Genomic DNA, 24,254 nt, shown 5'->3' with positions numbered 1-24,254 from the left:
CGGTCATGTAGTCAAGTCCCACCTAAAAACTGCATCACTCGGGATCGTAAACGGTAGAGTTTAACTGCACTGCACAAGTATTAAAGTCTCACATTTTAAATCAATGCTATAACGCCTGACTTTGTCCCTCATCACTAACGGTGTCCCGTGCACGTGTAAATTGGCGTGCACTGCTGCAAATGTATAAATACTTACGTCTTGAAGTAACAACAAACGAGTCCTTAGCTGAGAACTTTTCTCTTTGTTTGGTGCGGGGGATTCAATGAAAGAGGCATTCACTGAAGTCCTCCCACAAAGCTACTAACGTTATCGGAGAGGCGTTTCTGTTCCAAAGTTTGTAAGGGAACTACCAAAGTGCCATGCATTGTTTTGGGGACTGCTAGTAGGGAAAGGACGGGGGAGTCTTTTGTCACTTGACATCAACGCAAACTGTTCCCGAAGACCCGTTATGCCGAGTCCCTCACTAAGAGTTGCAGAAGTTGAATTCTTCTGATAGACTGCCGGGTGAAGAAGACGTTTATAAACGGAGCCTTTCCCCCATCTTCTGCACGTCACTTCAGTTGGGAAAGGATACCAGATGATTTTAGCGTGGAGAAGAAGTCTAGTTAACGATGAAAAGTACATGAAATGACATTTGGGTCGCGAGGAGGACGGATTACGAGGGGGTTTCCTTTAACCGTGCGGCAACATGCTCATTCACCGGTATTACGGATCTAATATTCTCGGACCAACTTTCTCTCCCGCTAACTTTTTAGTGGCGGCAGGGATTTTATCCGTGCTGGAAAGCCGTATAGCATTTGGACTTGAACAAAAACCAGGTGAGTAGAGTGCTTGCAGATGTGCTAAATAACAAAACCTTACATTTATTCAAGTTTTGAATTTTTGTATTATTTAACTGTTATTAATTTATTTCCCTGTCAAATATTTATTTATGTGTAATATCCCCAAGACATTCCCTCGAACATTATTTTTAGAAGATCTGCTGACTAATTAGCTCATTGTTTCCAGTGTGGACAGTTTTCTTCCCTTTTGTGGATGTATTGAGATGCAGGGTGGGAAGGAAAAAGGCGAATAGCTTTAACTGAAATGATCATTGCGTCGTGTGCAGTGTTTCGGTTTCATGCACGCATTACTGAAACGGTGTATCTGGAAGTTTTTTTGGTGAAATTAACTCAAGCCACTTGAAAACCGGTCCATAAAAGGTTTTCCATGAACAGTTCTTTCCGTTGTCCTGGGAATGTTTTCCTGCCCTCAACACACAGCTGTGTGCGGAGCGGTGCCAGCGGCGAGCTCGGGCACTCCAGTTCATGTTGTTGGACTCCTACTCTCGGCGGAGCGTTTACTGGCGACCTAGCCCGATGACTCTCAGGTTAACGTTCTCTGCTGACTTCTACACTAGGTGCACTAAGTTCGCACTGCTCTCTGCAGAATCTCGCTGCATTTCCATTACCCTCCAGTGGCGATGGTCACACACTAGGTAACCCTGACCGTATGCAGGTAGTTTACAATATTACCCCGTGCACGCACTTAACTGGTAATGCTGATCTCTCTCTCTCTCTCTCTCTCTCTCTCTCTCTCTCTCCCTCCCTCTCTCTGTATGTGCGTGTCAGAGAGGCGCATCTGTCTGGGTGTGTTTTACGTTCTGTTTGTGTTGATAGATTTCACAGAGAAGGCTGACCTCACTACCACGTCTAACTATATATCAAGGGCCGTTCTGTTCCAGCTGCGTGCCATCATATCAAAGTGTACACAGCACGAGATATAACCAACTTCCTGTTGATGAGCACACTCTCCTCAGAATACAAATTCATATTCAGAGATCCCTCTGCAGATTTGTTTAAAGAATTTACTGTAAATCAAAACATACATCAGCTAGAATCCCCGACACATATACGCACACACATTTATCATGTAGAGTGACCATACGTCCTTTTTTCCCCGGACATGTCCTCTTTTTGGGACGCATTTTTTTAGGTCCCAAAAAGAGGACATGTCCGGGAAAAAGAGGATGTATGGTCACCCGAATTTATGGTTTGTTTCTTTAAGCATATTGTGGATTTTGGAATGACAGTAGTATAATGCAAAAGGCGAAAAGACAAAAGTACAATGCCAGGTGAGTCTTACATAACGAATGAATTGATTCGCTCGGAGAAGGACTTCAGAGTTGGTACTGTTGTGTAATTTTCTATTATTCAGAAAGGGTCTGATTAAAATCACTATTCTGAGGTCTGTCATCTTTTGTGTCTTTCAGAAAATTCAGTTTGTAGTTGACAATCTGTTATGTAGAAATTATATTAAAATGTATAGAAATGGAAAATATCCCAGCAACAAATACAAAAATATAATACTGTGATATTTGATTTGAGTTGATTGCTAATAATACTCATGGAAACAGTGAGCATACATGGTAAAAATAATAACTCGTGTACCTTTTAAATAACCGGACAGATTCACTGTAATATATGCGCAGAACAAAAACTGCTGGGAATGCCAGTTACACACCAGCAAATTTCTGCTTTTGCCTGCTGCACCGTTGCATAGCAATTCAAGGCTGTCACCTCAAGGTGATACAAAGATTATGTCCAGTCGAGCTAAAAGGGCAGTATTTATTTATAAGAAAAAAAAAAAAAAACCTGAAGCCATGGAAACGCTCCCCATAAGTGCAGGTGCTGGTTGTAAATTACATTTGGAAGGTTTTTAAATGAATATTTATTTGCATTTAGTGGAAAACATTTCACCGCTGGGAGACAGCCGCCTATATCAGACCATTACAGACATTACCTATCAAGCAGAAATAATGTGGTTTCTCTTCTTTTTTTTTCCCCGCCGCAATGGAGGTTAGACTCACCTGTGGGTGCCTCGAGTGGAGATAAGAGAGGGAGTAAGTGAGGAAAAAGGAAGAGATAAACAGCAGGGAAGCTACCGGCTTTGACTGTCACCTTCCACGCAAATCAGATGGGACCGTGGTGCTAGAGAGCTCAGGAGGAGGGTTATTGGATTCTGGATGAGCTAGGTGGAGGGCTGTGTGACAGACGGAGAGGATTTTTCTGGTTCTGTGACCGTTCTCCACAGCCCAGCGCTGAGAAGTGATGGTATTCTATGAGAGTCGCGCCCGCCGGCAATTGCTGTCGTAAACTGACATTATAGGTTCTCCTCCAAGCCAGCTTCCGTTTGGCGACTCCCCACCAGCCCCCCCCCCCCCCCCCCCCACCCCCCCAAGAAAGTGCTCTTTGGGTATTCACGGGGGTTTCAAAGACGAAGAGAGAGTCCTGAAAGTCACTGCATGAATATGAAGCAGAAACAGAATAGCTCCATTGTCTGAAGGGGCTCCAACCTGCTCCTGGAACGTTCCTCTATTTGTCGGCTTTCATGCCGACCCCACTTCTGAGTCACTTCACAGGAGCAAATTCAACACTTTGCCGAGTACATTTGTTACGTATAGTATCTAGGCATTGTTGCATTGTTTAATGTGTGGGAAGTCATTTCCTTAAGTTTGTCCTGATTTTTTTTAAGCTACATCAAGAAGAATGAATATACATCAAACAAAAGTGAATTGTATTGTCAGATTTTGACACAGTCTCTCACCCAGAAAGATGTTCCTGTTACTATCCCTATAAGTTATAGGGGGGCTTTCAACCTAACAGTTCTTAACTGTCCTTAAATTTGAACAAAGAACTGTTTGAAGTCATCATATGTTCTGCATTAGATGAAAGGATCCAATGAAAAATCTCCAAAGAAAAATCTTCATCAAGCAAGCAGAGATTGGGTTTTACCCCTTGATCATCGTACATTTTGGCCCGTTTTTAACCCTTTTACCTTTTAACGTTTGCCTGTATTACGATTTTTTATCTTTTCTTTATTTATAATGTTTCTTTTTGTACATCTCCGTCCTCTTGTCAAGCAATAACCTTTTTTAATGGGAGAACAGTTACACAATTACCGCATGTAGGGTAATGGTTTTCAGTCATTGTTCAATGCTAATTATGAAAAGTTCAGTTAAACTGAAAGCCAGTGCACATGGATCCACCAGGATTAGGATTTAAATGATATATCTGGCAAATTCTGAAATATAAACTGCCTATCTGCCTGTTCTTACAATGAGGTTATTCAGAGTGTAATTAAGCTTCTTGTGTTTTGCTGGTAAATGCATTGTAGCTATACTTGCTCAAATGGGAATACTCTCTCAAGGTCACTTGTGTTCCTGTTTTGATGTGAAGCAAGTGAGACAGTCAAGTCAGTGCCCCCCGAAGACTATTAGGAGGAGAATTCATTTGATCGATGATGATAAACCATTTGTTAGTGGCTCAATGATCCATGTTGCAAATTTAATAGCTTTCCAGATTCCACTGTGTCATTTCTCCCATTTTTGTGTCTGCTCATGAAACACAAAAATAAGGCTTACCCTTGGCCTGATAGTGTGTGCTTTATGCTGAAAATAGCCAAACATCATCAAGACTCCGTGTTATTAATTAAGTTCAGATTCATTTACAGTTAATCTTATGGATGATTAAGACGAATCATGATAACCATATGCTCTTCTCACCCTCACTCCATCTCTTGTCCTCACTCTTTCATTCTCTTTTTGCCTTTCTTCCTTTTCTCCTTCTGTTTCTCTCTGTATTTCTCCTCCTACACTGTCCATCTTTCCCTCTCTGTCGTATCATAAGAGGTGTACTTTGTTATGTTGATGAGAGAGGAAACTTTGTGCTGACCTTTTAAAGATGTAGATTTTTTTGTTGCCTGTTTTCTTTCATCTTTCTTTTATCTTTTTTTTTTTACTCAAAATATGGTAATTTTAAGTATTGATGAACTTTTTAAAAGTCGAGAGTCTTCCCTCACACTCTTTTTTTTCCCACTGCAGACAGCGTTCTTAAGGAACTTGCCCAATATGAGATCGTGCACCCCTCGAGGGTGGATGCGAGGGGTCAGTTCGTGTCGAATTTCGTTTCTCACCGAGTAAGCCGGATCAAGAGGCGGGACGCCCCATCCGCGGAGAGACCCCAGACCCGCGTGTTCTACCAGCTGCAGCACGGCGGGCAGGACCTCCGCCTCAACCTCACGCTCAACTCTCACCTGCTGGCCCCGGGCTTCCTCACTGAGACGAGGTACGGTGGCCTGGATGGGGCGAAGATCCGCTCTGGAGGCCACGCCCTCTGCCACTTCATCGGGGAGGTGTGGGAGGAGAGGAGGTCGAGGGGTCTGGCTGCCATCAGCACCTGTGATGGCCTGGTGAGTATCCCCCCCCCCGAGACACAGCTTCAGTAAAGACAGGACTCAGAATCCTTTGGCTCTCTGTGCAGGGGAGGGCTGGCGGACACCGACCTGTCCAGGCGTTAACACATGCGCAAACATGATGGAAAGATTGAGTCCGCCCCAACGAGGTGCAGCAGACCGATAGTTTTTGATTGCTCCCTTTTTGACAGGTTGTTCAGATACCAGAGGGAAAAGTCCGCTTTAATTCTCTAGCTCATCAATCCGAGTTTGAAGGCATTTGGTGCATGTTATTGAAGAGAGTGCAGGACGGCTGAATGGAGGAGCCTCTCTATGAAACTTTCGATGTGTTTGGAAATCTGTTCAAGAGCAGCATGACATCGATGGCTTCCTGAGGATTTTGCATTTAAATTACAACATTAAATTACAACAATACATGCTGCTGTTTCAGCAGCAGAAAGTAGTTGGCTTTCAGTTCTCCAGATATTTTGATTCTTTCAATTTTTTACGTCAGATTTTTTGTTTTTATTTATGCTTTCTTTAACATGGAAGTCCCACTGATATTACAATTCTCTTTTGCCAGTCTAGACCTGGCCAAGAAGATAGCATACAATACATATCATGTTGATATGACAAACAAATGCATTTATCACAGTCAAATAAATAAAAAAAGATCATGACAAACATGATACATCACAGTTATGTAATTTTGAATTATCACAGGAAAACAAATCAAAACTAAATCAGATCAAGATTCAAATTTATAGCCACAACAACCACAGCAATACAACTGATGTGGAATAATGTCATTGTTGTGGATGTTTTTTTCCAGTAACAAATTGTAGGAGGGTAATTATGTTCAAAAGATCACAATAAAGCATAAAGATCATTATTCTATGCGGCCCTCAGGAAAATGATTCCTATCTTGTTCTGTTTGATCAGCAAGAGGAGTGCTGCTTAATATAAGAGTGTTTGATCCCAGAGCTATGAGAAGGTGGTTATTAACATGTCTATTGTATCACACATACATGTGTGAGAAGAGGCATCTCGTGTCACCAATTAAGAATTCTTTTTTGGCACAACAGTCCCGGTCTTTGAGGCACCGTCTGTGTTTGATGAGTATCCTGAGGACAAGGTCAAGGTGCTCTCTTTATCGGCCGAGATGGAGTAACGGCCCGCTGTTGATTTTCCCTGCTGTTCTGTCTTTAGTTGACAAATGCTCTGCTTTGGTGATGCAGTGTCCCCAGGAGCCCCCCCCCCCATCCTCTACAGCCGCTTCCACTGCCACCATCATGGATGCATCCTGGATGCATCCCCACTCAGCACCACTCCCCAACATCTGGAAAGTCCAGGGCGCGCTGCAATTAAATTTTAACCCCCCCCCACCCCCAAACACCTCATTAACACACAATTTGTCTCATTGCGCCTCCTCTGACTGCCACCACAGCGTGTCACAAACTGCTGGAGAATGCTTGATGGGTTTAACTTGTGATAGTATTAAGATTCATGAGTGCTTAAATTACTGTTGCCACATTAAATATGGAGCTGCAGAGGTACAGAGCTGTGGCAGAAAATCTGACCGGCAGGAGTGAAATAAAGTTAACAAGCCATAATGGGTAACCTCAGGATATATGGTAAACCCAGCGCAGGTTCTGTAGGGCTCTTTTGTGCTTACACGGCATAACAGTCAATTATTTCAGAAGCTGTACCCTTAAGGCATTTTTGGTTGTGTTATCCACCTTCCCATTCTACATACATTACGTATATTCCTTTGGTGAGCTGAGCTCACACTGTGAAGTTTGACTTATTCATTTTTCATCATTTCTTGCTTATCTGCTCCCGGTGATGCTAGCGTGGTATATTCATTGTAGTACTTTGTCATGTATGGCTGTACACTGTGCAACCTGGCATTAACTGGTCGTTTTATTCGGTCAGCACCATAAATAACTTTGTAGTAACACCAGTGTTGTGGACCCAGTTCCGTGCCTGGCAGTGAATAGACCAGCCCGAGCTACCCCACCAACAAGCTCCTGTGAGCAGAGTGGGTATTGAGATGACTTGGACCGAGAATGAATTTTGATTGCGGTGTGTCAGGAAGCATTTTTTGGAAATCACAGGACAAAAAAGGCCATCTGTCTTCGCTTTGATCGTTTGGTGCGAACCATCCTCCCAGCACACTGGGCCAACCACCGATGAAGAACTTATTATGTGGGCAATTTGGACGCAGGGGAAAATGCCGGTCGTATTCAGTCAGATTTTTAAATAAATGTTTTTAAATAAATAAATAAATGTCTTCGAATGTGACCAACGGTTTTGGCCCAGTCTTACAGTCCCTGCTGTCTCAGCATGTGTGGTGAGGGACTTGTGTCCAGGGATGGCAAACAGAAGGTATGGCAGACATGCTTCTGTTTAGACATGGGGAGGAAGTTTCGGTCCAGTTCCCAGAGCAGTAAAAATGACATGGCTCTGTGGGTGGTTGCTTGTGACGGGGTGAGAGTGGACTGTGTGGGTGGGATGGAGGTGATAATTTGGCACACGCTCCCACCTCCCTTCCCTAGCCCCAGAGGTTTTGTTAAAGCGAGCAGCACTTTGGGTCATTAATCACATTCGGTTCGGAACATCTCGGACGGCTCCGGTCGTAACTCTGTATCACTGAGTGGGGCCGAATCCCCCCTTATTTTTTGTGTGAGTTTTAGTTCCCTAGAGTTAAATACCACAATAATCTAACAAAGCTTCAAAACACGCTTGGCATTTACATAATGCTTTTTGGGTGTGATGTCCCCTCCCCAAAGGGTATTTCATATGCAGACAAATGTTTTCCACTCCATAAAACCCCCCCATCTCCAGTGATGACCCCTCTCCTTTTCTCTAGACGGGTCTGTTTAAGCTGTCAGAAGAGGAGTTCTTTATCAGGCCTCTGGAGCCCGCCCAGGATGAGGGGTCACCACAGGCCCATGTGATATACAAGCGCCATATCGCCCAGCCTTCAGCCCAGCTGATCCGCCTGACCCAGGAGCACAGAGCCAATGGGACCTGTGGAGTCAAAGGTACGGGAAAATGGAAATGTTCACAAGCCCCAAGCCTGGCTCTGTATTCTAAGGCTGCACTACAAGAGAGCAGCCCCTTCAGGCTGCAATATCGCTGAGGCAAATAGAAAGAGACATACTGGGCACGGAAAGCTGCGGCTGAGAGGAATATCCTTCAGCGTTTGAGGCCCCGGGAGCACATAATTAGAGGTTGTCTTCAACTTGGCACTGCCTCCTGAAGTGTTCTTCAAAGCAAAGGTTCAGCTTCCACTCTTAAGTTGTGGTGCTTGGCTTCGCTGAAAGCATTAATGAGACATTTCATTCAAATCTCTATCATCCCCCTGTTTGTCGGGACTGTTTTCCCCAGCCTTTCGGTGCTTTTACTTGTTTTTTGTATCCATAGCTACCCCTCCCACCCACTGCTGTGAGATGTGTTTGATGATGACGATTGTGTGATTCATCTTTTTTTTTGGGGGGGGGGGGGGGTTCTCTGTGTCCACCCCAGACCTCCATGAGGGCGGGGCACGGGCGGAGCGCCACCGGGAACGGTGGGAGCAGAAGCAGCAGAGGCGTCGGATTCGCCAGCGCTCCATCAGCCGGGAGAAGTGGGTGGAGACGCTGGTGGTGGCCGACCCCAAGATGGTGGAGTACCACGGCAAGGGCGTGGAGAGCTACGTGCTGGCCGTCATGAACATCGTGAGTGTCTGACCTTCTGGCCTGTCTTCTCCCCCAAGCATTTTCACCAGTGCCCAGTTTACGAGTTTGGTTCCCAGGTAGTGTGCCGCTGTTGTACCTTTCATTAGGGCGCTCACCCTGAATTCCTTAGGTAAACTGTCACAATTAAGCGCTTACAGTTTCACAGGCTTGAGTGTAAATTTGTCACCTCAGACTGCAGTGCAAAGATTTGCTGTTAAAAGGTCAGCGCTAAGGCGTTACAGGGAAAGAAAGTGATTAGTGTTAATTATGTCCCAGCTGTCCCTTTGCTGTAACAGCCATGCTGTGTTTTGTTTTACTCCAGCACTCCTCTCCTGGTAACATGTGTTTTTGTCTCTCACGGCTCCGTCTGTCGCTTTCCCAACGACTGTGCAACTTCCTGTCAAGTGACCGTTGTTCCAACAGCCCTCATTTTGGATGGGGTCCCAGTGGGCTGACCCGTCTCTGAGTCCGTTGCCCTCTGTCAGGCTCATTTTCCAAAATACACAGGGCCTGCCGAGGACCAGCCGGCTGTTATCGGGCCCAAGTCAGAGGAAGCGGTCACCTCGAGAGGGGAGGGGGTCCGCGCGGCCGACTGGAGTCACGCAGAGAGGGAGCGCACAGCTCTCATTGACAGCTGCCTCTTCCTCGGCTGCCCCGTTCACCCCCCAACCCCCCCAACCGGGGGGGCCACCCATTGCATATTAAACAGCTAATGAAATCCAGATCCTCGCCGGAATCTCTCAGTGGAAATCACACCGGCGATGAAGCGGCGCGGCTCACCCGGCTTGAGAGGGCGTGTTTCTGCAGAAGGCACACAGAGCAGGCCCAGACAGTCCCAGGGACTGCCCCATTGTTACAGGGGACCAGTGGACCTGGCGCTCTCCGATAAATGGAAATAGGAAATGCATTTAACAGCTCCCACCAGGGCGAGATTACGCGGCGTTATGCTTTGTTGTTCCTCTGCGGCGGGCGGCTCTCGAAAGTCAGGAAGGAAGCCTTTTGAGGTAAATAGCCAGGTGTCATTTTAATTGCCCTCTCCGCAGCATGGCATCGGTGACAAGGGTAGCGCTGGCGCCGGGAGAGACGAGCGTGTTGGTGGTGCCAGGTAGGGGGAGGCTGCCGGGGGCTGGGCACGACGCCTGTGTGACTTCTACAGCTGCATTGTTTTGGGAGTGCGTTTTCATCCTCCCCCAAGGATGGCTTTCTCCCTTGGCAGCGGGGAAAATTACCAGCGCGCCCCGTAATGAATGAGTCTCCTTATTCACAGCTCCCGAGATACGGCGCCTTTTTCGATCCCAGGAGACAAAGCGGAGCAGAATCTGTCATTCGCAGCAGCAGTGGCTGAAAACCCAGGCGCATGGAGGGTGCTGGAGTAAAAAAAAAAAAATAAATAGAAAGCTGCAGTATTTCTCAGTGGTGGTTCCAAACCTTTCCCATAAGTGCACGTTGTGGATAGCGGTTTGGTAATGTAAATAGAGACGTGTGGCTTGCTTTCATTTGTCACATTTAACTATAGCTCTAGGACCGCCCACAGTTTGCGGGTCTGCCCACAAAAAAAAAAAAAAAAATGGATCTCCATAAACTTTCCTTCAGGTGCGATGACACGTGAATATATTTGCGAACTAATTTCAATTTGTTTGTGTAGCCCACTTGCCGGGTTCTACAGATTTTATTTTGCAACTTTTCCTTGCGCCTGGCTTGCTCTACCTGCAGCCGAAATTCTCAGAGGGACACGCAGCTGTGATGGAGAATACAGATACCCTGTGTGTTATGCTCCTGCTTGCTTGCTTGCTGTTGTGTTTAATTCAGGTGCTTTAGCCAAGCAACTGAAGTGGAAGTGGAACATCTTGTAAAAAGAGTTGCAGGACTGCGTGTGGAAGAGATGAGGCATCCATTTGGAAACACGAGGCCAAAGATTCACTTCGGCAGGCTGCGGTTTGGTGCCCTTTTTTGAGGCAGTTCTTCCCAGCTGGGGCTCAATGTGCTGTTTGCTTTCGTTCGGCACAAATTTTCAGCGGACCAAAATAACAAAAGGCACAGACGTCTTAACCCCACCCCTCTGTAGCGGCCGTGGTTCAATTGTTTTAAGTCGCATCCTGAGGAGATTTTGTATCTGTCAAGATTTCACAATGCGGCTCTGAAATGGTCTTAAAAAAACAATCATTCAAGGTAGTTGAGAATGGTGCCTGTTGTTTCTGAATGTTGAATGATGATATTCACCAGTGAAGTAGTTTGGAATAGGTGTTTGTGATTGTCACAACTGTCATCTGTATACCTAACTGAGAAGTAGGAGGCCTCTCCAAAATGTGAGATGTTTATTAGTGCTTAATGTTAAATGTTTGCGTGCATGTATTTAGCTGAAATTAAATACCATCTTCTCAAATAACAGAACTGACTTCATTGGCTCCATTTTCGGTTCTGATTAATTGTAATTGTCATCGTCTGTAATTTGGACTGTGTGTCAGACCAGTCATTGGAGTTAATGAGCCACACCTGCCTTATTAAATACTGCAGAATACAACATATTAAATACAGATGTGTGGCTGAAGACCCAGGTCACCCATTTCAGTAGCTGTTTTTTGGTAGCTGTGCACCTGTGCTCTTGTTCAGGGTGGTTATAGTCCGCTTTGTTTCATTTTTAAAATAATTTTTTTTGATTTTTGTACAAATTCTCCTTCTTGCAGTTTCTATGTGTGATTCATCGAACAGCAGCGCCACACTAACAGTCTGTTCATTGACTCTCGGTGGTATTTCTCAATGAATCAGTCAGTGGACCCAGCTGTGGGTTGTGGAATGCCGGAGACAGCGTGTGGAGGATGAGACGGGGTGAGACCGGCATTAGTTACAGAAAGCGTCAGAGTGAGTTAGATCTGCAGTCACACCGTGGTGCCATCTGACAGCCAGTTTTGTTTTGACACAGTAGTAACGATGGACCAGAAACGCTCAGCGATAGTTTTGTCGTGGGCCGGCACAGAGGAGAGCTGCACCAGGTGTGCGATGGCACCTCTGCCAGTAGTACTGAGGCAAGCCAAAGCATCTTATTTTCTGCAGGCAACCCGGGAAGGAAAATAAATTCATTCGCAGAATTTATTTTTTTCACAACCATACCCCATGGGCCATGAGCAGAAGCATATTTTGAAACAGTCCTTGGGCTACTTGCTCAGGCCACAGTTGTCAGGTCAATGTGGAGAAGAGTGGAGTGTACAGTTTATTCTGGCAATCTTACGGTGATGGCAGAACTCCGCTTTCTCAGTTCATTTCAAATTTATGTCAGCAAAGTGCTGACATTTCTACTCTTGAAGGTCTTAAGATGGAGCGTGGAAGGTCTCCTCTCCTTTTTACTTTTTACTTTTTTTTTTTTTTTTGGTGTGGTGGCAGGGAGAGGGCTGAGACGCTCAGGGTTGAACTGGATTAAATCTGCTCCCCCCGGGGGGCGGGAATGGGACCGAGGGGCACCTCTCTGTTTCACAGCTTCTGAAGAGATTGCCTCTTTGGCTGGAAGGAAATGCCGGTCACATCCAAGAGCCTGTGAGTGCCGAGGGAGACCTCTTCAAAAGGGAGCTGGAAAGGATGAAAATGATCTGTCACCAAGGAATTCTCTGTGCTCTGGTGCAGTACAGGACGGAATGTTACACTATAGTACAGTATATTACGGTTCACCATGGGTTGGAATTGCACAGTGTTGTATTAAGTTGTAACACTGTTGACAGCTCCATGTTCAGCACTTTAATTACTCAGACATGCCCAGAGACTGGATGATGTGCCCTGCATTCTGCCTGGAAGCTGGGAAAAGGCGCAAGTGTTTGAATTAATTTTTCTTCAAGTGGGACGTTGGAGAACTGCAAATAATTGCTAATTACTCGCTTGCTGGAGATTACTGCCATGCTTTGCTGAATTTGCCACCTGTTTCTTCCAGTGTAGTTGAAATTTCTTGAAATTAAAGCCAAAATAATAATAATAATATTAATTGCAAGCTAAGACACAACCTCTCTGACAAAAAACAATGTACTTCAGCAGCAGTGCCAAATCAATAGTGCAACAGAAAATAACTACTGGAAAGTGAAAGGCAGAGGATTTGATTGAAAGAGAATTCTGCGGTTATTCCAAACCCCTTCTTGAGCAGTTTCTGGGCCATGAGACACTTCTTATTCTCTGATTACCGTGGATACTGGTAAAGCATCACATCTTTTATTGTGATGGACAGCAAGAGGAAAGGAAGAGTGGTTGTAGCACTGTGCCTGTGGCTATTAGTCGTGCCAGGGCTAACCCTTGGGAGCCAATTGGGAAAACAGTGGCCAGCTCAACAGGGAACGGGCATCCAGTAGCTTTTATTTAACTTTGAGAGCCTGAGATTTCTAAATTCTTCTCTCTGACTTGCAGTTGATATGCTGGCGACATGCAGTGCTGGTACAGAAGAGATATAGCCATTGTGGGTGGGGAAAAAGGGTTGATTACTCATGGAAGGGGGGGGGGGTTTCCCTGTGCTTACCTGTGCGTTTCAGGTGTCGGGGTTATTCCGGGACGCCAGCATCGGGAACTCCATTAACATTGTGGTGGTCAGACTCATCCTGCTGGAGAAGGACGAGGTAAGAGCGGATTGTGTGGCGAGTCACTTCGCCGGAACATTCTTGCACCGCTTCAGGGTCTGTTGACCAACATGACTGCACATCTTGTGCCCACTCTTTAAAGCAGATTGAGAGTCCAATTTGGAGCTGGCCTGGCCTGTCTGTGGGTGAGGGGAAAAATAAATCTCAATTTTCAATTAGAGGGTTTGTGAGGTGTTGGGGTGGATTTTAACACAGCGATATGAATCATAAATGAAAAATCTCTCCCAGATGGTTTGTCTCCAGTGTGCTGCGTGAGCTAAAGTTGCCTTGGTTGCAAGATTGCAGTAGTGAATTTAATGATTTTCATAGACCTGGCTCAGTAGCCCTGTAGGAAGAATGTCCACTCATATTTCACAGGCAGAGCCTTTTGCTCCCACACACTCACACATCCTCCCATTGCCATTTTACCAAACGTTGCATGAACAAGCGTGGTAATCGCCTAACATTCAGTTACCCTCTAGACTTTTTGCAACCAGAAGTCCCTACTCAGCATTCTGTGTGAAAGCACAGCATGTTATAATTAGTTCCATGTTCATCTATCCTGAATACGTACATAGTATTAATCAGTGTATTTAATGTGGTGGGGAATACAATATTAGGCCTGAGGATATGTACTACCCTTAGAATACGTGTCGTAGTGGCATGTCTCTCATCCCTCTTGTATGGTTCCATGCAAACACGTGCAGTCGATACATAATGCTAGAGGTTGTTCATCTCAGCAGTAATGATGAGTGATTATAAAGCAGAAGGGTGAGCTTTTCACGAAGGAAATGAGAACCAGCTCTAATGTCATTTTTTGAATTGTGTTGATATGAGTCAACTCTGTCCGGTGTATTTATCTCTATAATCTCCTGTTGGGTGCCCCAGGGAATGTCCACATCACACGGCAGTTCTTTTTCACAGAAATCTTCACAGTGTTATTTCAGTGTCATGAATGGACTTTTTGCCTAGACTGTTTGCGTCATACAGCTAGTGTTGGGTGGAGTACATTTTTTGGGGGCCTTTTGGAAATGGGGATACGTCTGTGTTCAGTTTTGTGGATGCACTCGTTGCGTGACTGAGTGCTGGTAACATGTCATTGCTCTGGAGCCATCAATCAGACTGAGCCAGGACTCACTGGCAAACCACGTCATCGCCGGGTCCTTTTCAAGGATTTCTGTCACACGCTGTTCCACCAGCTTTGTCATTTCTGAGTCTGGTGGAAATGAAGTTGTCAATCATTGTATTATTATTATTATTATTATTATTATTATTTTCTTTCTTGCATCTTGTAATATATCCAAACAATGACCCTTGGGTGCTAGAGGATAGATTGTCTTTCATGTAATGGAGAGCACCTTCCACAAAATGTGTGCTGTTTCCAAACCATCACCTATAAGAGCAACAGTACATCACAGCATTCACATATTGAAAAACACTGATCCGTAGGAGCAGAACTAGCTTTCATAACACTAATGTACTCACTGTACACAGAAATAACCTTTAAGAGCAAGGTTATACAACATCTGCTGCTAGGCATAGTATACATCCATGTTTCTGTGTGACCCTTTGTTGATCCGATGACGTGGCAAAGATGATCACGTAACCGTGATCTGACTGTTCCCCAGGAGGACCTGAAGATCTCCCATCATGCAGACAACAGCCTGAGCAGCTTCTGCAAGTGGCAGAAAAGGCTCAACATGAAGGGGGACGAGCACCCGGTGCACCACGACGTGGCCGTCCTCCTCACCAGGTACACCAGACCAGTGTTTCTCAATCCTGCTCCTGGAGGCCCACTGTCCTGCACGTTTTCCATCTTTCCCTGCTCTACCTACCTGACTGAACTCATCAGCGGCACTTTTGATTAGCTGAGCTCACCTGATTTAATTAAGAGCATGTTACTCACACTAATCAGGTGTGAGTGTGAGTGGACCTGATCCACAGGTGTGGGTCCTGCTCCTCCACCCATCGAAAGTGCTAGTAATTTTACCAGCCCTAGCAGACAGGATCATGTTACATTTTTTGGTGCTGAGGAGAGAGAAGATGCTAATTCTTTCTTTCTAGCATGCCTGATTTGTTTACAGGGGAAACAAAGTGAAACTTTCACCAGAAAAACAGCGTAATCCACAGCGTAATCAAGGCACAATTGCAGACAGTTGTTTCCAATTAAGACAAATACCTTGTGATTTTCTTGGGTTGATGTGTGTCTGCTGTTGCAGCACAATCCTCTATTGTAATTAGGCAAAAGAACATGATGTGTGGCTTAATTTCTAGAAATGATAAATGCATTCATTGCAATGAGAACTTCTGGCATGATGGCTGAGGTATGCTGTGGAGAAGGACAATGTTCATGTCAGACTGCCTTTATATATTGGTGGTTGAACAATTTTAATCAACATTCTACAAAACGATACAGTACAACTCCAGAAAGGACTGGAACAATGTACGTTGTTTTTTGTGAGAGGACAGATGTGAGCAAGGAAATGTGGCATAGGGGTCATAGAGAGGAACGGGCCATCACACGAGAGCTTTATTTACAAAAGTGGCGCAGGTGATTGGTATACACAGTGCAAGTCCAAAACAGCAGAGGTGCATCAGAAAAGAAAAAACACAAAGTATACCAATAATCCAGGCCTAAAGCTGCCTGCAAGCCCTACCGGCTAATGCCACTGTTGCTGCCAGGCAGCTGGTGTACACTTAGACTTACAAGGAACACGGGCATAGAAGCTAAGACCCTCTCCGGGTCTCCCCTTAAGTGAGCCGACCAGCAGTTAAAATGAACTCACCTTACCAGACCCCGCCGTAGACTACATTCAATATCCAAATGACACTTTAAAAAAAAAGAACACAAATTAACGACATTTAAGAACGATAGGAGCGCTCCCCTGTCGCAAAGCCGGAGTGAGGCGCCGATACAGGTATAAACATGCACGTGCATGCGGCCGCATTCCCGCAGCGTCCGCACCTGCAGACCACGGTAAGTTAGTTTTCGCTTTAGTCCTCCCGAACACAAGCAGCCGTTTGCACAGTATTCCTCTTCAAACTGCGATGTTGCCAGCTAGCTAGACTCCGCATACATGCACGGGCGCAATGATAAACACTCAAGCTTAACATACAGAAGTGTTTTGAATTGCACGTCCGCTGATGGTAAACTTCGCTCCGTTGTAATCAGTGACATTCACAAACGAATGGAAACGACCAAGGAAATGTGACGGCGAGGGAACTCGCTGGTAAGGACTGAATGGAAAAATAAATTTAATGGGCATACATGTTATTAAGGCGTCACTTGAATTGACTGTCAAGTATAAATAATTATAACTTGATGAAGAAGGGGCCTGCTCAACTTCATCACAAGAGAACACAAATGTAAATCTGCTGAAAGTGTCGTCATTGAAAAATTACTGGTATCGGCACTGGTCACGATAACATCTCAAACACTAAAATACTCCAATGTAGTGATACACTCAATAAACAGCGCCTGTCTGTTTTTTTTTTTCCTTTCATTAAGTTTATTGTACTGCGAGATTGTGTACGGTTTCAGGTTTCCGCGCATGATCTGGTTCACCTTTTAAGTGGAGTACGCACGTTTTGATTCACTGCCTTAAGGGACGACCTGGCGTCAATTTGTTATATGACAGCAGAAACAACAAAAGAGGGACCAGGCGTGCAAACCAAGAAAGGCGAGGCTTTCCTTATCAGTGTCCTCCCAGCCCAATCCTTCAGCGCTTTATCTTTTTGCCCCTGAAATTGCGTCCACCATACCGTGGGCTACCGTAATTGAATTAGGCTCGCTGTTCGCCGTCAAGCCAGCTCTCCGCTCTGCGCCTTATTTCTCGGCCGCCCGTTTACTTGACGACCTCAGTAATTAAAGGAAGGCGTCTGAACTGTAATCACCGAAGCGTGAGGAGAAGACCCCAAGGCAGTGTGACAAAAATCCGGTCGCGCTACTTTAGCAGGAGGGGGGGGGGGGGGGGGGGGGGGGGGGGGTGGCTGTGCGGGGGGGTTGAACAGCTTGCTAGGACCCTGCCATGTGCCACTGGCGAATTTAATTCCAAGTGCTTGCTTCCATGGAGCCATCATTTTCTTACCTTTATTTTCAGCGCATGGTGAGCACAGCATATTCAATGTAAAACTAGAGAGCAGCTGGACCAAATGTCTCCCCCCCCCCCCCCCCACACACACACACACACACACACACACACACGCACGCACGCACACAATGAAGTGTACAGGGAAACAGAAGCAATAGTTGATAAAGACAGTAATATTCTGAAATCCTCTAAGAGCAATACTCTGTCCCCCTGACTACAGTGTTTTATGATCTGCCAGTAGCATGTGGTGTGGTGTGGTGTGGTGTGGTGGGGGGGTGGGTGGGGGGGTTTGTGGGCCGCTGCGGATATAACCCTGTAGAGACTGACGGCTCTCACTCTGTGCACAGGAAGGACATCTGTGCGGCCATCAACAAGCCATGCGAGACGCTGGGCCTGTCCCACGTGGCCGGGATGTGCCAGCCGCACCGCAGCTGCAGCATCAGTGAGGACACCGGCCTGCCGCTGGCCTTCACCGTGGCGCACGAGCTCGGCCACAAGTAAGCATCGCGAGCGTCTGCCGCCGCCCGGCACTGCGCCCCACCGGAGTAAACTGGCTCAGCGTTCACAGAGCTGGCTCAGATCAGTGTTACCGAAAAAAAAAAAAAAAACATTGTTAGTGTGGGTGGAAGGTTCAACCTTTGCGGAGTAATTATAGCCTGTTACCATTATCAAAAATTTAATTTGTCTTGCCACAAGTTGCAAATTTGGTTAAATTAATCATCACCTCTCTTAGCATTGACTAGTCTGTTATGAAGCACCTACTCTGAGTATCACTCAGTATCTGGAGTTTTGTAATTTAGTGTTCATAAGATTAAGATGCAAAGGGCTGTCCATCATCTTTGGTTTACTGGTGCAATCTTGCAGGAAAAAAGTGTTTTCAGATTAATCTCAATGTCTTTGGGGAAAACGAAATTAACCTGTGAAAGTAATTACAATATTTTAAAACGCTTATATAGATCGACTTTCCATTTGCTATTTTAATGTGTTCTGCATGTGTGAGTGTGTGAGTGTTTGATCCCCAGCTCTTCTGTACATTACCTCAGTTGTCTAATTTATGTCTTTTTAATCTTATATTTTGAGTTAGCATTTATGCAAAACACGCAGCGGAGGGAGGAAATCTAGCAGTGTTCAGAGATTCAAACAAATAAATTATTGATATCAAAAGGGCTCTTGAAATCAATGCGGTTTCCAGTAATGTTCGTAATTTGTTTTCATTTCTCAGTTCAGTGACACAGCATATTTAATCAGTTTGTTATTGAAGAGGAAATTTACCCCAAACTTACTGTGAAGATAGTTTTGTCCCGCTCAGCAACACTGATATCTTAATTATCTCTCCCTTGAAAATGCGTTGCTGGCAGGGCATAGAGGACAAACGGATCTTCGGGTTGAGTCAGAAGCCTTATCGGGCTTATATCTGCAGTTTCACTGGGAATGCTTTCTCTTGGGTACCAATTAGACTTATCAGACAGCTGCTTTTGTTCTCCCGGGAATAGCACATTAAATCCCCCATGCCAGCATATTACACAGGCTTATGCTTAGTACAAATTTGGCAAGGTGTTTAACAGGATCACGATCACAATACATTACGGTGATGTTGAGATACTGTGCGCTATCTACCTGAGTACTACCCTTTGCTGCCCCTCCACTTTATTTTATAGCTGAACCACTTGGGTACGTGCCATGAGTTCAGAGAGAGAGCGGTTGTGGTATATTATACATATATATTAGGGTGGCAGTGTAGTGTAGTGGTTGAGGAGCAGGACTCGTAACCGAAAGGTTGCTGGTTTGATTCCCTGCTGGGGCACTGCTGCTGTGCCCTTGGGCAAGGTACTTAACCCAATTATCTTAGTAAATATACAGCTGTATAAATGGATAACATTGTAAAAAAAAAAAAAAAAACTGTGATGTAAGTTGCTCTGGATAAAAGCATCTGCTAAATGCCAATAATATTATATAATATTACATTGCATTCCCTTTTGGAGCTACTGAGGGAGTGAGCGAGAGAACGGGAGAGTGAACGTGTGATTCAGTGAGGGAGCGAGTGAGTTGGTGAATTAGTGAGGAGGAGGAGGGCATAGGTTGAGATGGCTCAAGTTTCAGCCCTGGTGCACTGAAGGCAGAGAGAGGAAAAAGGAATTCCACACACAGCAGGGGTGATGCTCGGATGAAGAAGGGGGAAAAAAAATTGAATCCTTATTCCCAGAGACACGCATACATGTTACGCACACATGCATATATACATTACATTACATTCATTTAGCACATGCTGTTATCCAGAGCAACCTCTAACACAGCAGAACATACGCACATACTCATACATACATACACTCTCACAAGCACAACCTCATGGCCTCACACACACACACAAACATGCACGCACATACACACACATACATACACATGTAAATGTACTCAAATGTACACTTACACACACAGAAAAGAATAGAGAATAGAGAACACTCACGCACGCACATTAAAATAAATTCACACTTCACATCCCATAAACAGCTTCAGGCCTTTTTGCTTAGCTCTGCGGTGTCACATGATATACTGTGGAGCTCTTTCTGAAATAAATTCAGATCATTTCCACCAAACACTCTGCTCATCCATTGCAGTCTCAGATTGGGATTTATACTGCCTCATTTGACAGAATCTTAAAATAGAAACTTTTCAATTCTTACTTGACACAGTTTAAATTGCACACCGTAAGACATATGGTACACTCACTGTATATAAAACACATGAAGGCAGACACTTATTTAACCTTTCTCTCTCCATTCGACCCCCCCGTCCATTTCAGATGTTTTCTCAAAATGAGTCATAAACACACAGAGATGTCTCGAGACACCAGACGTCTGATCCACATACTATATAGAAAAGCCACACAGAGCAATTGAATAGAGAAAGAACAGTGCTGAATGGAGCTCTGTTAGCAAAGCCTGTTTGGAAGGGGAATATTAGATAAACTTGCACCTCGCTCTCTAAAGAATACCCTTGTTATTTTAGCTCAAGAGTCAGCCATTAGGGAAGAACTGAGGTCATTGTACCCAGAGGGAGAAAATCAGACTGCATGTGTGAATGTGTCTGTGTCTGTGTGTGTTTTGTGAGAGTCAGTGTGCACATATCTGCATGCCTCTGTGTGTGTGTGTGTGTGTGCATGTGTGTCTGCGTGCATGTGTGCGTATGTGCATATGTGTGTGTGTGTGTGTGTGTGTGTGTGTGTGTGTGTGTGTGTGCGCGCGTGTGCATGTATATGTGCATATCTGTATGTGCATATGTGTGTATATGTGTGTGTGTGTCTGTGTCTGCATGTGTGCATTCATATTGGCATATCTGTGTATGTGCATGTGTGTGCGTGTGTGTGTGTGTGCGTGTGCATGTATATGTGCATATCTGTATGTGTATATGTGTGTGTGTCTATGTGTCTGCGTGTGTGCATTCATATTTGCATATCTGTGTATGTGCATGTGTGTGCGTGTGTGTTTCTATGTGTCAGCCTGTGCGCATGCATATGTGCATATCTGTGTATGTGTATGTGTGTGTGTGTGTGCGCATGCGTATGTACATATTTGTGTGTGCACATGTGTGTGTGTGCAGGCGTGTGTACATATCTGTGTGCGTACATGTGTATGTATGTATGTGTGTGTTGTTCTGTCAATCCATTTGTAACCAGTTTGTGTCTCTGTGAACAGTGGCGGCATCCATTAAATTAAAAAATACGTCTGGCATTCTTGTCCCTTCTGCAGTGCTGTACGTCAGTGCAATTCCCATGTAATCCAGGTGCATTCAGAAACAGTCTGTGGGAAACCTTTAGGCAGCCAGCCAGTCACCTAGCCAGGCAAGCCTCATTGTTTCGCGAGACGCTGACTGGAAATTTGCGGTCAGCGGATTTAATTACCTCTGAATGGCAACAAATCACAAAGCCGCTCATACCTTCACCCAGGTCGGAACATGCATGGGGGCAGCCTCATTCCCAGGTGTGTCAGAGGCAAAAAAGGTCTGTGTTCTTGTTTTTTCCACAAAGCCCAGCTGCTGCTCTCTTAGGTTGGGAAAGCCAGGCGTGAGATACACAGTGAAGGAGCAAGGCAGCTCACCTCAGTCTATCCAGGAGCTGGAGTTTGCCAGCAGACATGAATCCCCCTGTGAAGCCTGGGAGCTGTTTTGTGAGCTCTCTCTCAACCAGAGCAAGCCTTTTGTTAGGGAAGATGACTGAAACTGAGACCAGCGTCATTAAACCTGAAGGCCTTCTGCCTAAAGGAGTGAGGATTAGGGAAGGCCGGGGGTGAAGCAGAGGCAGACAGTGATGCTGGTCTGAGAGGCTGGTTCTTCCTCTCGTCAGGACAATGTGAAGTGGCATCGCTGCCTTGGCTCAGAGGAAATGCTAGCAATTATGAAATATCCCAAGAGGGTTCTGAAGATCAAGTTTGGTTCTTGAGCTGACTTAATGGGAATGTGGAAGGTGTGTGGGTGCATGTGTGTGTATGTGTGTCTGTCTGTCTGTGCTTGTGTGTGTGTGTGTGCGTGCGTGTGTGTACGTACTGGATGCTCACTCACACTGCCCCCTTGTGGATGTGCTCTTACACTGCAGCTTTGGGATTCAGCATGATGGGAGCGGAAATGACTGTGAGCCGATTGGGAAAAGACCTTTCATCATGTCTCCACAGCTCCTGTACGGCACCTCTCCGCCCAGCTGGTCTCGCTGTAGCCGCCAGTACATCACACGCTTCCTCGAGTGAGTCCCTCTCCCCCCCAGACCCTCCCTCTCCCCCCCGACCCTTCCATTCTCATCCACTCTACCGCTCGCGATATACGTCCTTCATCTGAATGCTTTTATACAGGTTTGAACACGAGGGCCCTGAGCTTTCTTATTGTTTCCTTGTCAGAGATAAAACGCTTTTGTGTGCTGATGTTCCGACCACCGCATCACAGCTGTGTCCATTAAGCGCCCTTGATGGAGAACAAATATTTCAGCGACCTTCATCCTCCAATGACCTGCCTATTTAGCGCAACGAACGAGGTACAGATAGGTAATGCTGTAAGTCCCAGGAAACTGGGAGGGTAGCGGCTTTCTATAGGAGGATAGCGCTGAACACCTCCTGTTTTCATGTTCCCATTCTCTCCCTTGCACGACCAAGTGAGCTGACTCCATTCTCAGCCTCCGGTGCAGGAGCATATTTCCAGCTTCTGCATTTTCCCCGGGATTTCTCTGGGCAGGAAGTGGAGGGGCTGGGCAGCAGGCATGGCCGCGCCCACTCTTGCATTGAAGTCGCTCCGGTTTGAAGGCGCATGAGCCCGCCATATGGCTCGCATTAAGCGTGGCTTGGCGGCTGTGGATCGACCCCGAGTTAGGGAGAACTAGCGCACCCCAGGGACCGCTCTGCACGGCAGGCAGTGACCCGGGACCGTGTAACCCAATCTGGGCCCGGGCCGGGTATTTTTTTTCTTGTTTTTTTTTTTTTTTTAAGGAGCTGAGTAATTGATTCATGTTCTCGCCTGCCCAGTGGCCCCGGTTGCTCCCACACTTCTGGCAGGCCCGGGCAAACCCCCCTCCCTCCAGGCTGCAGCTGGGGTCATGCGCTCAACATTTTTTACGAGCAGCCTGTGATGTCATCCTTTGGAGAGTTGCCGTGGCGCCGAGGAGAACCGAGTCCAGAGAGGGAATCCCTGCAGCCAGCTCGCAGAAAGAGAACAATGGAATCCGGGGGCAAGACAAAGCCCAACTGTCTTAATCAGGTCTGACAAGGAAAACAGGAGCCTTCATTAAACAAAAAAAGTCAAAAAAACAAACAAACAAGTGTCAGTATCTGATTTGCAGGTTCTCAGAATCTAATTACTGGTGAGGAGTCAACACAAAAATCCCAACATATTGGCGAATGCCTTCGTCAAGGGAGAGCCAAGTCAAATTAAGTAAGGTAGGCAGATTAAATAAATGATTTAAATTAGCAGTGATGAACATCTGCTGCATACAACAAGTTGCTAATTTGTCAATTAAAACATTCTGTCTCTGAATCCTTATTGCACTGACAACTTGATGCAAGTGAAAGCCCTACTCTGACGTTAGCAAACAATTAATCATCGTAATTAATGAAGGCCTAAAAATAATTAGAATAAAATCAATCAAAAAAGTTTGCTGCACCAAGTGTATAAATCAACATCAGAATCACTCAAGTTACACGAACAAACTACATTTGATTTATTTTTATACATATTTATTTATTTATTAATATTTTATTTTTTTTATTGAAGGCAGTATCTATACGATAGACCATATGGGTCAACATTATATTAATTTTTCCCCCAAAGCAGTTGTTTTAATAGTGAGCAGATATTCAAAATATATTGTTTTTTTTTTACATTTAATTAATTTTATTCAGTGTCTTCAAATAGTCTGCAAGCTCACAGCAACACAAAATATATTCAGCTTTATAATACGCAATAATTTAGCTTTCTGACCTTTTACATCCACACGTCCCATCAAGATTACTCACGTCCGCTGACCAGTTCCTTTTAGTTGTTCCAAAATCAAGGTTGAAGCATAGGGGAGATCGTGCCTTTGCACTGATAGCACCTAAACTCTGTAATGAGTTGCCTCTGCATGTAAGGCTGGCCCCTACACTGCCTGTTTTTAAATCTCGTCTTAAAAC

General features: G+C 45.3%; 1 protein-coding gene across 1 annotated transcript in view; it reads left to right on the top strand.

Annotated features, from left to right (window-relative positions):
* Positions 1 to 688: 688 nt before the first annotated feature.
* The window catches only part of LOC118782252 (A disintegrin and metalloproteinase with thrombospondin motifs 7), a 109,603-nt gene continuing 86,037 nt past the window's right edge, over positions 689 to 24,254 (top strand). Inside the window, exons 1-8 of the mRNA XM_036535557.1 lie at positions 689 to 818; positions 4,862 to 5,229; positions 8,084 to 8,258; positions 8,743 to 8,933; positions 13,436 to 13,519; positions 15,148 to 15,272; positions 17,958 to 18,107; positions 22,199 to 22,342. Coding sequence (XP_036391450.1) covers positions 689 to 818; positions 4,862 to 5,229; positions 8,084 to 8,258; positions 8,743 to 8,933; positions 13,436 to 13,519; positions 15,148 to 15,272; positions 17,958 to 18,107; positions 22,199 to 22,342 — 1,367 coding nt within the window. The remainder of the gene's footprint in view (positions 819 to 4,861; positions 5,230 to 8,083; positions 8,259 to 8,742; positions 8,934 to 13,435; positions 13,520 to 15,147; positions 15,273 to 17,957; positions 18,108 to 22,198; positions 22,343 to 24,254) is intronic.

This window comes from Megalops cyprinoides, chromosome 8 (assembly GCF_013368585.1).
Source record: "Megalops cyprinoides isolate fMegCyp1 chromosome 8, fMegCyp1.pri, whole genome shotgun sequence".
NCBI lineage: Eukaryota > Metazoa > Chordata > Actinopteri > Elopiformes > Megalopidae > Megalops > Megalops cyprinoides.
Note: the sequence above shows the minus strand (reverse complement) of the source record. Positions and strands in the feature narration are given on the sequence as shown.